General features: G+C 34.5%; 1 protein-coding gene across 1 annotated transcript in view; it reads left to right on the top strand.

The window, feature by feature from the left end:
• The window catches only part of CSMD3 (CUB and Sushi multiple domains 3), a 1,293,678-nt gene that overhangs the window by 1,236,658 nt on the left and 39,172 nt on the right, over positions 1-17,848 (top strand). The window contains exons 60-61 of the mRNA XM_012443291.2: positions 14,308-14,487; positions 16,059-16,232. Of these exons, the coding sequence (XP_012298714.2) occupies positions 14,308-14,487; positions 16,059-16,232 (354 nt within the window). The remainder of the gene's footprint in view (positions 1-14,307; positions 14,488-16,058; positions 16,233-17,848) is intronic.

The raw sequence follows: 17,848 nt of genomic DNA, 5'->3' as shown, positions 1-17,848 counted from the left end.
GTTTCAAATATTTGTACTGTCTTACAGAATAAAAGATGGTAGTAGTTATTGTGGTTAGAGTGTACACTAATGACTTTAAGAATCAGTTGGCTTATCAAGGTACTATATTAACTAGCAGAGGAAAGAGAGATCAGAGGAAGTCAGTACTAATAAATGTAATTTAACAAAATTTTAAGAACAATGATGACTTATAGCTGCAATTAAAATTAAAAATAAAATGGATGGAATTCTGTTTTGTCAATATAATGCATATTAATAACCAAATTGGTTTTTAAAAGGCATACTGATTCTTTATGGGTTCTTGCACTGTTACACGGAATTTTGATAGCTGATTTGCTCTCTTGGTATGTTAAAAATGGACAGCACTTTGGAGATTCTGCATTATAATAAAATTACCCACTGGAAGAAATTTTTGAAAAATGTGTTTAAAAGTCTTAAAATTATACACATTAATGCTTATTTATAGAATAAATAGTATTTAACCAACAATAATACATAACCATTGGAAATTATGGTTGTTTATTTTTATTAAGAAGGACTAGCACTTTGGGAGGCTAACATGAGTGGGTCTCTTGAGCCCAGGAGTTGGAGACCAGCCCGGGAAAAATGATGAAAACCCTGTCTCTACAAAAAAAAAACCCAACATATGTGTGTGTGTGTATATATATATATATATATATATAATATGTGTGTGTATATATATATATATAATATGTGTGTGTATATGCACACACACACACACATATTTTATATATATATATATACAAAAATTAGTCAGGTGTGGTGGTGTGCACCTGGAGTCCCAGGTACTCAAGAAGCTGAAATGAAAGGATCACCTGAGCCTAGGAGATCAAGGATACAGTGAGACTGAATGTGCCACTGCATTCCAGCCTGGATGACAGGGTGAGACCCTGTCTCCAAAAAAATTGTTTAAACTGTGTACACAGATTCTAGGTATCATAAGAGGACCTTTCAAAAGCCTCTGTAGCAAAGGAGACTTGAGAATACTGGGGGGAGGGCCTTTGTGTTGCAGTTTGGGCAGAGTATATATACTTTTTCTGACCAAATAATTATCAGAAAATTAACTGAGAAGGCATGGCCTTGTATTGTGTATGGTGAGATGATCCCCCCTTTTTCTAGGCTCCTTTTTATTTGCATTTTCTGGATGAATGGGGTCAAATGAATTTGTTCATAAAAGAGTGCCCCAAAATAATGGTATACATGTATTCCTGTAGAAAATCAGTTGTAGTTAATATCTTGCATGCAAAGTTTGTGTGCTGTCGAGTTGCCCAAGTATATTGTGTCTCTTCAAAAGTGAAAGCAAACTATGCTTGGGAAGCTGTTGAAATAAGCACTGAATAGAATGTATTAACTAAACATATAATAGCAAAATATTTTCCAGTTATTGATAGGAACCAGCAATTTCAGTAATATTGATATGGGGGTCTTAATCAGAGGCATCAGAGTATTTAGGCTGTGGAAATCCACTCTCTCATACCATTTATTTTTATCAGGTTTAAACATTGAACAAATTGGACTATTTAAAGTGAAGACATAGGAACAATAGTTGTTTCCTTCAATAGGTGTTATATGATTGTTCTTAATTACTGTAGACCTTGTTTTAATCTAAGCTGAGCTCAGAAGGACAGGTCCAAGGGGCCCCATTTTACTAAACTGATTGTAAATGCCAGATAATATGTTAATTTATTATTCATTGATTCAAAGTGTCCATATCGGATGCTTTAGGCCAATGGGCACTGTGACCATGAGGAATTTAGGCAAAGCAATAGTTTCAATGTTTAAGGTGAGACATACATGTTTGCCTTCTGTTTTATGTTTGGTAACTCCTCTAAAATACAGAGTATACCTTGTAAATTCAGTGGGAATCTCCTAATATAACTGTAATTTGAGGCCCAGTATCATATTAAGGCCACAAAGATTTTTCAAGTACTACATACCAGAAGATGTGAAAGTTAATTTAAAACCCATATGGTAGAGATGCAAAAGCCAATTAGTGCTTTTTTTTAAATTATAGCTGATGTGTTCTTTTTTTATTTTTATTTTTTTAACTATACTTTAAGTTCTGGGGTACATGTGTAGATCATGCAGGTCTGTTATATAGGTATACACATACCATGGTGGTGGTTTGCTGCATCCATCACCCCGTCATCTACATTAGGTATTTCTCCTAATATTAACCCTCTCCAATCCTCCCATCTGCTGCTATTCCTCTCCTAGCCCCTCACCCCCCAGGTCCCAGTGTGTGATGTTCCCCTCCCTGTGTCTGTGTGTTCTCATTGTTCAGCACCAACTTATGACTGAGAACTGTGGTGCTTGGTTTTCTATATTTGTGTAAATTTGCTGAGAATGATGGTTTCCAGTTTCATCCATGTCCCTGCAAAGGACATGAACTCATCCTTTTTTTGTGGCTGCATAGTATTCCATGATGTATATGTGCCACAATTTCTTTATCCAATCTATCATTGATGGGCATTGTGCTCTTTTATCTCTCTGTTAAATAACTATTCTAGAAAATTTTATATTTTCAACTGAGTCCAGTTGTGTATCTTTCTTTCAATTTGTGTTTCTTCTCCTTGTATCCAGTTATTTTTTTTTTTTTAGTGTGGGTGGAGTTAACAGGATACACTTCAGGAAGAAGGACAGTCCTCTCTTCTCTGTCCATATTTTTAAGTATCTTCCTCCAGAGAGTTTCAAATCACTATTTTAAGTGTTGAGAGTCTCCCACAGGGCAGTTGACACTTTATTGGGTTTAGGGACTCCAGGCTTAAGTCAGGTTTGAACTAAGCCCATAGCTATGCTATGAGATGACATGGGTGCTTTCCCTCTATAACTCTGAGAACCAGAATCTTTTTGATGACAGACACATAGACAATAACAATAACAAATATATTAAAAGGTTCAATGAATTTTGATTTGTTAACTCTGAGAACCAGAATCTTTTTGATGACAGACACATAGACAATAACAATAACAAATATATTAAAAGGTTCAATGAATTTTGATTTGTTATAATTGCCCTGCATGCCAGCCACTCTAGCCATGACTAAGGGGTCAAGGTACATCTCAGGTCATGTCTTCAAAGTATGCAAGCCCCAAGCCTTGGCAATTTCCATGTGGTGTTGCATCTACAGGTGCACAGTAGTCAAGAGATAAGGTTTGGGAATATAGATTTCAGATGATGTAGGGAAATGCCTGCATGTCCAGGCAGAAGTTCACTGCAGGGTTGTGGTCCTCATGGAGAATCTCTGCTATGGCAATGCAGAAGAGAAATGTGGGATTGGAGCCCTCACATAGAGTCTCCACTGAGGCACTGCCTAGTGGAGCTGTAAGAAGAGGATCACTGTCCTTCAGGCCTCAGAAAGAGAGATACACTGACAAGTTGCACCATGTGCCTGGAAAAGCCACAGACACTCAATGCCAGCCTGTGAAAGCAGGGAAAAGGGAGTCTGTACCTGCAAAGCCATAGAAGCAGATCTGCCCAAAATACTGGAAACCCACCTCTTGCATCAGTGTGACTTGGATGTGAGACATGTAGTCAACGGAGATCATTTTGGAGCTTTAAGATTAGACTGCCCTGCTGGATTTCAGACTTGCATGGGTCCTGTAGCCCTTCATTTCGGCCAATTTCTCTCATTTGGAACAGCTGTATTTATCCAATGTTTGTACCCCCATTGTATTTAGGAAGTAACTAACTTCCTTCTGATTTTATAGGAGTATAGGCAGAAGTACTTGCCTTGTCTCAGATGAGACTTGGGACTGTGGACTTTTGAATTAATGCTGAAATGATTTAAGACTTTTGAGGATTGTTGGGAAGGCATGACTAGTTTTGAAGTGTGAGGATATGAGATTTGTGAGGGGCCAGGGGTGGAATGATATTTGGCTCTGTCCACAAGCAAATCTCATGTTTAATTGTAGCTCCTATAATTTCTACATTTTGTGGAAGACATCTGGTGGGAGATAATTGAATCATGGAGGTGGTTTCTCCCATACTGTTCTCGTGGTAGTAAACAAATATCACAAGATATCATGAGTTTATAAGGGGTTTCCCCTTTTGCTTGGTTCTCATTCTTTCTTGCCTGCCACCATGTCAGATGTGCCTTCTACCTTCTGCCATGATTGTGAGGCCTCCTCAGCCACTTGGAACTGTGAGTCCATTAAATTTCTTCTTCTTTTTTTTTTAGATGAAGTTTTGCTCTTTTTGCCCAGACTGGAGTGCAATGGCATGACCTTGGCTCACTGCAACTTCCGCCTCCCAGGTTCAAGTAATTCTCCTGCCTCAGACTCCCAAGTAGTTGGGATTACAGGCACCCACCACCATGTCTGGCTAATTTTGTATTTTAAGTAGAGACTAGGTTTTGCCATGTTGGTCAGGCTGGTCTCAAACTCCTGACCTCAGGTGATCCGCCTACCTTGGCCTCCCAAAATGCTTGCTTTACAGGCATGAGCCACTACCATGCCCAGCCTGTAGGGAGCCAACCCTACATCACCTGTGGGTACCCTGTGTTTGATGGCAACAAAGGAATGAAAAGAGATAGATTAAGAGAGATAGTGGGACCAGGGGGCCATCACTTTATTACTTTGGAGGAGACAATGAACTGAAGGCCCTGAGCTCTGATCATCCTCACTATTTGTTGGTTACAATTACTTTGATCTATAGGGTAGGGGTGGAGTGATGGTAGGAGCGGGTGACGTGATGGTAGGGTGAATCAGTGAGTTGGAACTGAATCAGTAAGCCGGAACTGAATCAGTAAGCCAGAACTAGTGTGTCACTCTTTCTAAAGATTGATAACAGTGGCAGTTTCAGGAGTTTCACAAAACAAGAACATGTGGTTATCTTTAGCCTGTTATCTATGTGCAGCTGGTGGAATGAGGGCCTTACAAGGAGCCTGCAAGTCTGGCTACATCATAGTGCTATGAAGGGGTTTTACATCCTTGAGCACAATGTTTACGGTAGCAGAGCCTAGGTCACCCTTCACCAGAACATGAGGCAGGGAGAGGCCTTCCTCCTCAGAGGCCTCCTGTGGCCTTCTGCAGTTTGTTGTTCCTTGTTTATGTGTTACTCATAACCAATTTATGTAGGCACTCTGTAAGTCCTTTCTGCTTTGCTGCCTTTCCCAGCATCGCCTAAACCTCTTTTTCTTTTTAAATTATCCAGTCTCAGGTATATCGTTATCAGCAGTGTGAAAATGTACTAATACATATAGTTTTGTTTATTTTTATTGTGATTAGTGGCAGGAACTTGAAGAAAGTTCCTGTGAGTGTGCCAGGGTTTTCATGGTTTGAACATCCCTGTTGATGCCAAAGGAGGGAAGCAAGTAGACCTTCTTGTCAGCTTCCCAGATGTGGAGTAGAAGGGGAACAGGGAGGCAGAACTTGAAGCATCAAAATGGAGTCAGGTTCTTCATAAAAATGCTCTTGTTATCAAACATTTTACTTAGTAATATGTTACAAACACCACACTGCATTGATAAACAACTTTAGTTAGTCAACTATTTCTTCAAGAGATTTAAATAATAAGACAAATCTTATTTATATTCATCATTACTACTTCAAGTGCTCTATTTTTTGTGTGTAGATACATATTTGCATGAGGTATTATTTTTCTTCCACTGTCTTTTGGTACATTTCTACTACTGATAACATTTACAGCTTTTCTTTGTGTGCATATGTTTATACTTCACCTTTTTAAATATGTATTTTTGATGGGTAGAGAATTCATATGACAGTGGCATTCCTGGCCCCATACCAGCTCCAGATATTGTTACATCTCATCTTTTGGGGTAATTTCTTTCTCATACCTTGGGCAGTTTCTTTCACAGCTAATCAGAAGTCTGCTGACTACTTAAGGCGTTTTCTTCCCATATCTCTGAAAATATTTCTCTGTCAATGTCCTCTTTGGTACTGTGTCCCATAAATTCTACCTGCATAGTCTTCTCTGGACTCTCAGATCCATCTTCTTAACTCAAGGAGTCTTCTGGGCTCTGCATAGGTTCCTCTTTCCTGGGACACAGACTTGAAATTTTCTTTAGGTAGTAAGATGGGGCAATCAGGAGATTCATCTAATTTGTTTCCTGTGACTCAAGAATCACTGTGCTTTGTTGCCTGATGTCCATTGTTTTGAAATCTTTCTTTTTAAAAAATATACTCTTTCCTTTTTTTGTTATTCTTTCAAATGGAAGACAAATTCTTCATTGTTACTCCATGTTTAAGGAAAGCAGAATTCCTCTTACTTTCTTAGAAAATATCTTGTTTTCACAATAGTAAACAGCTTAACACTATTCCATTTAAAACTCTTAATGAGATTTTAAGTATCAGATCATGTGAAACATCTGGCAAAACCTCAGGACACTTCTCCTATCCTTTTTAGCTAAAAGTAATCTCTCCATACTGTATACCATTTTTTGTATATTACTTATATCACCAAACTGTAAACCCACTAGACTGGGTTTATTTATCTCACTGACCCTTTATGTGGATCATAGTACCTGATGAATAAGAGCAACTTGGTAAATTGTTGATGCCAAACTTAAATAGACAAGTTTTATTTTAGTTATCAATATATATGATTTACCATTCCAACTCTATTTTAAACTACTTGCAGATAGGGCCTACAACTCCATAGCTAACATAGAACATAGGTTCTGCCATAGAGTATGTTTTTGATACATGGTCATTGAAGACAGTGAAACAATGAAAATAGTTAAGAGTAACAGAAATAGGCTGAGTAACACTTTCTTTTTTACAATGAATAACAATTTATTTATGGATAAATAACTCAATCTATTATTTACAGGTGTCTTCCAATTTTAGTAAAGTAAAAATAAATAAACATTCCTATTCTCGTGAATGAAAATTACATTGACATTTTTATTCAATGATCTTCATTTTTTCTTAGGAATTTTAATTAAGGGTTAAAAGTTATTTGATCCAAGACAGATTGACTATGAATAACATGAAAAATATAAGGAAAGTTTATTTCTGCCTGTCAGTTCTTCAAAGAGGTATAGTGTACTGAGTAAAATAATTTAAGTGTTAGCTTTTCAACAATGAATTGCTATTAAACTAAAAGCTGAGAATTTGTAAGTGTATTTACTTCATAGGCAAAAAGTTACTAACACCCCATTAACAATCCAAACCAAAGTGAAAAGAAAAACCCCCAAATAGAAACAAAGAGAGAGGTTTCAGTGGAAATTAAAACAGCCTAAACTTCTGTAATTGAAGAATCTAACACAGTGATAGTATTTATATGTGATAATCAAATTAAATTAGAACCAGTGCTTCAGATTCCTTCTCATTAATTTGCAATGAAAGTAAATTTAAATCTACGATTGATAGAATAATATTATTTTTGGGATTGTCCTAGACTCGTATTACCTAGATCAATAAACTGAGGCATCAAAGTATTTAAAGGGCTTTCTGACTACTGGCAGAGCTCACCATTAAACAGTAATTTCATCCATATTTCACTTTTATAGATGAAATTTTCTATTCATTTTAATTATTCCCTATACCTACTAGAAGGCTAATTTCAGGTGTAAATATGTTTTCAATGAATTTTGATTTGTTATAATTGCCTTTGTAGAAACTATTTTTATGGTTACTATATGCCAGGACTATATAAATTTTATGATTACTATATGCCATTTGAATATGAAATAAATTATATGAGGTATACCAGTTACTGTATGAATTTGAATTAAATTACTGAGGTGTGAAAAAAATTTAAAGTAGCTGAAATTTCCAAGCCAATATCCTAATAGCAGTTTTTTGAAAACCCAAATGTCTTACTCTGTTTGTGCTGCTATAACAAAATTCCTGAGACTGGGTAAATTTTAAAGAACAAACATATATTTTTCACAATTCTAGAGACTGAGAAGTCCAAGCTCAAGGTGCCAGCAGACCCTGTGTCTGGTGAGGACTACTAGCTTCTTCTGAGATGGCACCTTGTTGCTGTGTCCTCACATGACAGAAGGGGTGCATCTTATGCCCTGACTGGCAGAAGGTGAAAGAGCAAAAAGGGGCCTATCTGTTAATAGTTCCCTCTCACCCTTTTAGAAGGCACTGACCTCATTCATGAGAAGAGAGCCCTCATGACTTAATAACTTCCTAAAGTCTCTACCATTTAGTACTATTTAATTGGGGGTTAAGTTGGCACATGAATTTTGAAGAGACATTCAAACCACAGTATCAAAGAAACAAAGCCTTTGTTCTTTCCATACTAATTCTATTTCTTATAAATAATAATATCCATTATTGAGTGTTTACCATTTGTTTGGAATTGTGCTGATTTACATAATTATCCAATTATTACAACAAATCTATGAGATATATACTATTATCTTTTTCATTTCATGTTCAGATGAATGGCTTCTTAGAAAACAACTTTCTTTTCCATGGTAGCACAGCTAGTAACTATAGAATCTAAGAGTTAAACCCGAGTCTGTTTCACTAAAGAATCCATGTTATGGAGTATATTTTTATTTCTTCTTCTGTATTTTTCTCCATTTAGTTTTCTTGCTTTATTCTCTATCTTCACTACAATGGACAAATGTATATGACATACTGTAATAAATAGAAAATTGGTGATAAGGCATATGAAAATGTCACTGATTTATGACCTAATTTTCTCAAAAGTTTTTATGTTGTCTCTGCATTAACCAATTTGAATTTTGCAAAATTATATCATTTGTTAATTAAATTACATTTGTAAAATTTGTTTTTGCTAAGCAATCCTTCCAGTTTAATGTTACAATTCCCTATTTATTTCTTATCAATGATATTTTTGTCAGATATACAAAGCAAATACAACATAAGTCAATAATAAGTCTGCAGATCTCACAAGAGATGAGATATTTTAATGTGATGAGTCAAAGCAAATGAACCAGAGTGTTGATTGAATCTCATACACAATCATTGACAAAGAGGATCTAGTAGATTTAGGACAGTATCAGTTCAAAGAAAGAAAATCAACAAGATTGATTATGTGATAAACATTTCAATATAGGGTGATTTGAGTATGAAAGAATGAATAGAGGCCCTTGAGAAAATTTATAATCCCTTTAAAACATGATTAAACTATGTGGTGAAAATAAAATATAAAGACTTCATTCTATTTGGATTTCTTTTCACTTTTTAATTATAATATTTTGGTAACTTTAAGAGGTTTTTGTTTGTTTTTTACCTTGGCTGGTTATCCTTGGACAATTAGTTCCTCCTGAGTAATGAAAAATCAGAGGAATGATCCAATGTTTAGGTTTTCAAAACTAAAAGTTAATAACATATTATAGCAATAGTTTTTTTTCTAAAAAAACTTAAGTAGAAAGATAATTGTGAGTATATAATGGAATTGGATTTTTTATAGATTCAGTTAATAAAAAAATTATTTAAACAAAACCTACTATCATTGGGCACTTTGCCGAGAACTGAGAAGATAGAGTTCAGTCAGTAAGATATCTGCTCCCTAATATTTCACAGACCAGTGAAGTAACTTTGGCATTTCAAGCATTTTTGCTCTTTGAGAAATTCCCACTGGAGTTATTTGCAACTATATCTTTTAATTTGCTTGATTGTCCAGCAGTAAAACACACACACACACACACACACACACACACACACACACACACTCCTCTGTGTTTTAGAAACTCTAGTCCAATTACATGTGGAGATGTGTCAGCTGTGATTTGATTTGCCTTATTCATTTCAATGATTTTAGAAACATTTCTGGAAAAAATATGGTTTAATAACAGTTGTAAGGTCTCCAATCCCCCATGCTTGACCGTAGTAGAGATGTTGGTAAAAGCATACACTTTAACTTACCTAAATTCTACCTGCTGTTATTTAACCAGCTTCAGAATATATGTGAGTTGGGAAATTGCAAGTCTAATCTATCTCTAAAAGTATGCCTCACAAGCCAAATCTTTTCCCTTTTCCCAACACTCATTGTTTGTAATTCTAGACATGTCCTTATTAAACCCACTTCCAGTGGTAGAAGGAGAAGTTCCCTCAGAATAGCTAGTGGCCTCCTGAATGGGTAAAATACTACATCTTGAAATCAAGATCATGCCTTTGAATATTATGCACACTTTGACAGAGGAATTATAAATGTGAAGAAACATGCAGAGAGAAGATATAATAAGTATATGCAATTAATCTTTCAAAAATACATTTTTTGTCAGTACAAAATGCTATAGGATATTAATTATAAGGGGATCCTTAGCTTTCAATATCTAATAAGCAGTTCCACCTCTGTTTCCTAGAGTCCATCATATACAGAGTATATACAGTGTATATGATGTTTTGGGAGGAAGACACAAACAATGTTGAGACAGGGTTTGTCAAGTGGAGTAACAATTAACTTTCTAGTCTAAAGAGAAATGTGCTTATTAGTTTTCTTGGATGATATTTTTAGAAAACTGACTGGACTTCTGCTTCCGGAATGACCAGTGCTCAACACCCTGCATCTGGGAAGTCTTATTTTTGGGCAAAGGACACCATATTTAATCAGGGCCAGGTGATAAATGAGTCTAATGCTTCATTTTCAAATAGTCACTATAGAGATGCCCTTACTGAATTTTTGTCACAAATCTGAAAATTCTCAAAGATGTTTTTCTAATAGAAGTCAGGTCAGAAAGATGGGGTTCGTCTCACAAAAGAGAGGGCTAGGGATATCCCAGCATAAAACTGAATGAAGTGAAGCTAAAAAAGATTCTAAGTCTCCTCAAGAAGTGAGAGCTATTCCTTGGTGCAGCGGTTCTCAACTAGAGAGGATTTTGCTTGCCAGGGGACATTTGGAAATGTATGAAGATAATTTTTGATTGTCACAGAGCAGGAGCAGGGGTTACTATTGGATCTAGCGGGTAGATACCAGGGATATATTTCAGAACATTCTACAATGCACAGAGCAGCCCACATAACCAGGAATTATCTAGCTGAAAATGTCAATAGTGTCAAGGTTAAGGTAGAGAAATCCTGCCTTTTGAGATCTAAAGAAGAAACCAACTGTTGAATATGGATATTATGTAAAATCAGAAGCATTATGAGAGTAATGGCTTAGCCATCTTTCTGAAATTTCATTTTTCTACAGTAAGAATTCTGTTCTGGGTTTGAAGCTAGAAACCTGGCGGAGCACGTACACGTGTAATGATAAGCAAGCATGTTCATTGCTTCATTGTCTGTAATAGAAAAATAATGGAATAATTCAAATACCAGTCCATAGGGATTTGGTTGCATAAATTATATTGCATGGGATTAATATGCTATTAAAATGTTATGTATGTCTATATGTATTAATAGTTACATGTAAAAATGTCCATTAGATGTTGAATAAAAAAGTAATGTGACTTCATTTTATTTTAAAAAGTTTGTTTAAAAAGTAATGTGATTTCATTTTATTTTAAAATGCACATTTATAATCCTTGTATAAGAAGTTAAAAGAGAAAGTAGTTTTAAAGCAGCATAGGTTGACTAGAATTACCGCAATTATGTTTTATTTGTAGCGTAGAGGTTACTTACTTAGATTTAATGTAAATGATGCCAGAGGGGCATCAATTACATATAGAAAGAAAAATATACCACAAAATAAATTCAGACCTTACAAATAATTTATGTGTTTTTGAGAATGAGCTGACAATTTAAATATTCCTTTATATATTCATTCATTTATTTATCCTTCAAATAAATATTTAATCTCTTATGATGAATCATACACTAGACAAGACTCTAAGAAAACAGCATACAAGTGTCAAAATATCTGCCTTTATGGAGTTTATTGGTGTGTTTATGTGAGAGAGATTTGTGTTTAAGGAGGTTGATGACCTTAGATTTTCTTGCAATAAACCACAAGCCCCTGTTGTCATGCAATGATATATCTGAATTTTAGGGTGAAGCCTTAAAGAGCTATTATTCTAAGGTTTTTCCTGACAAAAACAAAAGGCTTTTTTTTTTTTTTTTTTTTGGTTGTTGCTGAAAACAACCTGGTAGTGAATGAATTGACTTAAAGAGCAGGTGCTGTTTACAAAGACTGTTGCTCTTGGAAACTGCCTCTGACTAGCCTTGGCTTCATTAGGAAGTCACTAAACAAATCCTTCTAAAGCTTTTGTTGTCAGGCATTTCATTCATGGTGCTGCCATGATACGCACAACTCTTTCTTCGTGCGTCTGTAAAATAAGTGCTCTGTCCTCTCTTTTGGTGGCTGCATCTCAACTCATGTGCCCTATGACCAGGCTGGCTGTTTCCCCTTGCCAAGATTCTAATGCAATCTGGAGAGCACTGCCCAGAAAATAACAATTTATAGGTGTTCTCTTTAATTTCCTCTTCCTAATTAAAAATCTTGGTTATAAATATAAAATAAAATAAAACAATAAATTGAAGGCATATATTCATTTTTACATGGTTGTAAAATTTGAAACTATAAAAAGAGATAACCTATTGTTGGTAAATGAGTAGGATTATTTGATTTTCTATCCAACTCAGTTGTATAATTAAAAAAAAATCTTTTTACTTCCCAGTAATCATAGGAAGAAAAGCAGTCCTGAATATAAAACTCTATTATGATTGAGATAGAAACTCTCAAAGTGTTTAATCTAATCAAACTGTCTTAAGGGCTCCAAGAGTTATGAGGTAGAATGCCCTGAATGATATTCTTTAATTTAAACTCCATTATTCATAATCTTTAAACTTCTTAGAATCAACAGAATAGAATGTGAAAGGAATCGTGACATTCTTAATTCTTAATGGTAACATAATAAATACAATGTAACTAAGATGTTAATAAGGTCTTCCATGCCTTAATTCATTCTTAGTCTTTAATCCTGGACCTCCAAAATATTGGGGAAAATGAATTTTTAAAAGAGAGAAAGAGTAGTAGTAGAGAGAGAGAGGAGAGAGAGAGAATAACCCAGATTTACCTGGAGAAATTACTCTTTTATGAACCAAAAGATTTAGTAGACTAAAATACAAGTAAGTATACAACATGTTTTTTGTCTCTAAAGAATAAAGTGTAACTTATACTTTTCCTTTTCTTAGCTGCCAGAAAGCCTTTTAGCCCTTTTGCTGCCCAAATTATGCTTAAATCCTGTGCCTCCAAATAGTCAGCACTTGTGTGACATATATAGTCTTCATTATGTTTGAATCTTATGTTTATATTTAAACAAAATACATTTTTAATAAATATTCATTTGTATTTTTAAGCTGTCTCAAGTCTTTCTGAAAGATTTTGGGTGGCATTATAAAGAAATGATAATATTATATATGCTCTCACACTCATGGGCATGAGATGAGCACAATTTGTAGAACTTCATGCTCAGAAGAGTCTTGTGCTTAAAGTTTAATTCTCTGTGATAGCCATCTCAAAGTTCTTAATAATTTTACCTTCAAATTAATATTTTGTAATTGAAGTCCAGTGGGACAGTGAAACATATGCTGAGGGCTTGGAGCTTCTGCTCATGTGTAGTCTGCCTTGTGGCCTTCTTTCTTGTGTCCTCGGAATGGGTCTAGACCTTTTGCTCCCTACATGATGCCTCTGGCCCTGCATGGCCTCTCCATTTCACCCTTGCAAATGTGATACCCTCCACCCAGCTCATCCATTGTGTCATCAGTAGAGAGAGGTTCACATTGCACTGTTGTCCTACCTCCTTTTAGAGGTTAGATGCAAACATGGAGATGGTCAGAGTTGGATATGTTAATGGAGACTTGGCGCAGAACAGAACATCTACAGTCCCTGTTTTGGGCTGGAAATACCATCACGTACTGGTCAAGGACATGGGATAAGATGGCCCCTAACATATCTGCAATTCTTATAACAAGCACATTCCAGAGTGATGGTGGCAATTTTCTTGGGATTTGTCTTTCTGAGTGACACTGCAGAAAATGTGCTCTCAGTCCTGCAAGCTTGATAAATTTGATATTTCAGTAGCCATATGTAGGAATATGGATTTTAAATATTATGTTAGAAATCTGATTCTGCGGGGTGTTTTCTCTGTGGTCTTCTAGTGAAGGTTAAAAGAGGTTACTGCATCAAATTCACTACGACATAATGGCACATTAACCTAGCCTTTTCAGGGCTAAATGACAGTTTCTGAACCATATGTGTAGAATCTGTAATAAGCATACCTGATCATAATCAGGAATTGCCAGTATGTGGTTTAAATATGCTTATGTTTTATGATTAAAAATGAACATGATAACTAATTTTCCTGTTTATATATTAAGTATGACATATGCTTACTACTCCTCTCCATTAAATACATGCTGCATTAACCATCTGCTCTTCTAATCCAATACTGACAGTAATCAGTTGTGGAGACCCAGGTATACCAGCCAATGGACTGAGATATGGAGATGATTATGTGGTTGGACAAAATGTTTCTTACATATGCCAGCCAGGCTACACGATGGAATTGAATGGCTCCAGAATCAGGACTTGTACAATTAATGGCACATGGAGTGGAGTAATGCCAACTTGTAGAGGTATGATAATGATTTCTTCAACATTTAAAAATGGTAACCAGTACATATTTTCTTGTTTTTATACACAAATTTAAAGTACATTTAAATAATTTTTTTAGTTCAAGGTTGCATTTATTTTTCTAGTACTAAAAATGGCTATTTAAAAAAACGGTACTTTAATATATAGAATTTAAAATAATATTTTGACAAAATTATTATATTTTATTGTAATGACAACAAGCTTTAATGCAACCAAAAGAATATTATATCCATATTCACCATTGTTATTTATATTGATTGATGAATATATTCTTGATGAATTGTTACTGTAATTTGTTGATCCACTTGGGTCAAGTCATTCAAGGATCGGGAAAAGGAAAAATACTTTGCGTAATTTAGAACAGCCAGCCTGAATTAAAGAACTGTAATTTTTCTTCCATAATGGGAAAACTTGTTTTTTCAAATAATTCAATCTAGAATTAATCTGTTAGTCAATACAGGCATAAATTTGCTACTTTATGCTGTTTGTTTTTCTACTGGAAATATTTTTATAATTTTTTTGGCCAATTTTTATGATTACTTGTGGAATACTATAGATGCAATATCAGACAACTTATTGTTTTATAATTATTTGACTTTTAATAATTAAAATTTTTCATTTAGGTTTCTATTTAAATGTTTGTGAATTAATAGTTTAATATCTTACTGAATTATAATCTAACAAAATAATTTCAATGTATTTGTCTTTCCTTCTTTATTATTCAGTTTCTGTATCAGATCACTGTAAATATACAGTTAGTAAATTAAAATATATGAGCATTTTATATTTTAGATATTATTCTATACATTTATTAATTCATCCTGATATGAATTAGATATTATTCAACTGTAAAAAGTTATTCATATGTTTTTAGTCCTCATAATACAGTCATTCCTTGTGTTTAGATTTTGAAGTTGATACACCCCCTTATCCTTTCATCTCTACCTTTTTCAACCTGTCTTTGCTTAAGAGTAATTTAAAACAATTTAAACAAAATACATTTAAAAAAATTTTTTAAATGCATTGACAAACCCTTTAATAATAAGTTTTAACATATGAATCTAAATGGTTAAGGGAACTAACTTGGATATTTTAATCAGACATATGACCTGTGTTTTCAAAAATGTTGCAGAACTACTTTCAAATTCCATGGTTAAAATGCTGATACTGTATATAGCCAAACAACCCGTGTCTTGTCTGTCTAAAGGTCATTGGAAAATAATTTTGTATAAAACCAATAATTTATCACTTACATTATACTAGATTGAAGGTCATCCTCTATTTGCCTTCTCTGAGATGTCAGGTAGCTTGCTATTTTGTAAGAGAATCTCTGACAACCAGTAGCCATTATGTTGCCAAGAAAAAGTTTCTTCCCACAGGGAATAATTCCAGGATGTCTCAGGAATACCACCAGGACAATAAAACAGTCACTATGTATTGTCCTCGAAAAGGTTAAATTAGCACATATGCTTCTTCTAATGATATTTATTTACATCTTTAACAGTCAGGATATTTCAACAGCTGTGTCTAATCACTTTTAATGTAATTGCAGCTGTTACCTGCCCAACTCCTCCTCAGATCTCTAATGGAAGGCTGGAAGGAACAAATTTCGACTGGGGCTTTAGTATTAGCTACATCTGTTCTCCTGGCTATGAGCTCTCCTTCCCTGCTGTTTTGACCTGTGTAGGGAATGGTACCTGGAGTGGTGAAGTACCGCAGTGCTTACGTAAGTATGATTTCAAGTAATAATTGTTACTCAAAATTTTCAAATTTGTCTAGAGCAAATATGAGATTGTTAATCGTTCTTCAATGCCTAATTAGGGTTCAAAGAAAAATTAGTAATTACCAATGTAGCTACTTTTCATGTAATTATATCATTCTATTTCACTGATTCAAAAGTTTACACCAAATGGCTTTGTTTATAAACTTTTCTTATTTTTCAAAGTTATTTCTCAAAGTAGAGACAGTCTTAAACTTACTCTACTGCTGCAAATTATTTTTATATGTCCTTATTGTCTTAACTGAATACTCTGAAAGTTGTTCCCAAATCTTTTGCTGCAATAAATCCATGTCAGTTCTACATGTTTATTCAAATAAAGTTCTTATGATGGCATTTGTCATGATAATAATTGGGATTATACATCTAAAATTACCAAAGTAAGCATAGAGATAAAAGGGTTTTGTCTTTTATTTACAGAGGTTACTATATACTATATACCTAGCAATATTACTTCAAGATTAATTTGGAAGAATACAAAACAAAACAAATTCATGTTGCAGTTCTGTATAAATTATTGTAGAACATTATCTGGACAGGAAATTTTCAGGTAAAGTGAATAGTGAACATAAAATTATTCAGAGAGTTGTCTAGCATTATCCTGTTCCTAGGTCTTTTTTCGTTCCCAGCATGGGATAGAGGAGCACTCTACCTGTCTCATGGCCTTGACATTATGCAGAGCTAACTCTCTAAGTTGCTTAGGACCCTCCAGTGTTTTCTCAGCCCATTCAAAGTGGAAACTAAATCCCCTACAGGCTCTTAGGATTTTTTCTTGTATTCCTCTGATTTCATCATATGCTACTACCTACCTCCTCACCCACTCTGCTCCAGAAACAGGCCTTCTTACTTTTCTTTGAGCACTCAGCTATGCTTTTACACAAGGGCTTTTATGTTCACTATTCACTTTACCTGAAAATGTCCTTTTATTCCTTCAGCTTTTTACTAAAAATCTCTCCTTTCATTATTGCCTACTCTGGTCACCTTATTTGACATTTCATCACTGACATATAACACTTCCCTTCCAGGCTTTATTTATCTCCTTAACAGTCCCCTTTCACTTCTTATTTTTTCTTAAAACTTACTATACATTTTGTTTATCTTGTTTATTTGAACTATGTCCTCTACTCAAATTTATACTCCTTGAAAGCAGAGTTTTTTTTTTTTTTTTGATTCACTGTTCTGTCCCTGAAATACGGTATAGTCCTTGGCAGATATAAAAATTATATAACTATATATACATATTTTCTAAAATAGAAAAGGCATTACAACAAAAATGGTCAAAATACATGGACAGCTGTTTCCTCTAAGGAAACTGAAAAAATATATTACACAATATCAAGTATTAGTGGGATATGGAGCAACATAAACTTCTATAGACTCATGATGGATGTGTAAATTGACACAGCCATTTGCAAAACTAGTTGCTATTATTTAGTAAAGTTAAAGACTTGCAGAGTCCATTGCCAAGAAATTTTATTTTTAAGTGTTTTCCCTACAGGAATTTGAAATTTTCATATACGTGCATGAGGAGACATGTACAAGAACATTGTTATCAGTATTCTTTT

Source organism: Aotus nancymaae, unplaced genomic scaffold (genome assembly GCF_030222135.1).
Source record: "Aotus nancymaae isolate 86718 unplaced genomic scaffold, 86718_ANA_hifiasm-v0.15.2.pri h1tg000036l, whole genome shotgun sequence".
NCBI lineage: Eukaryota > Metazoa > Chordata > Mammalia > Primates > Aotidae > Aotus > Aotus nancymaae.
This window is presented reverse-complemented; position numbering and strand designations above follow the sequence as displayed.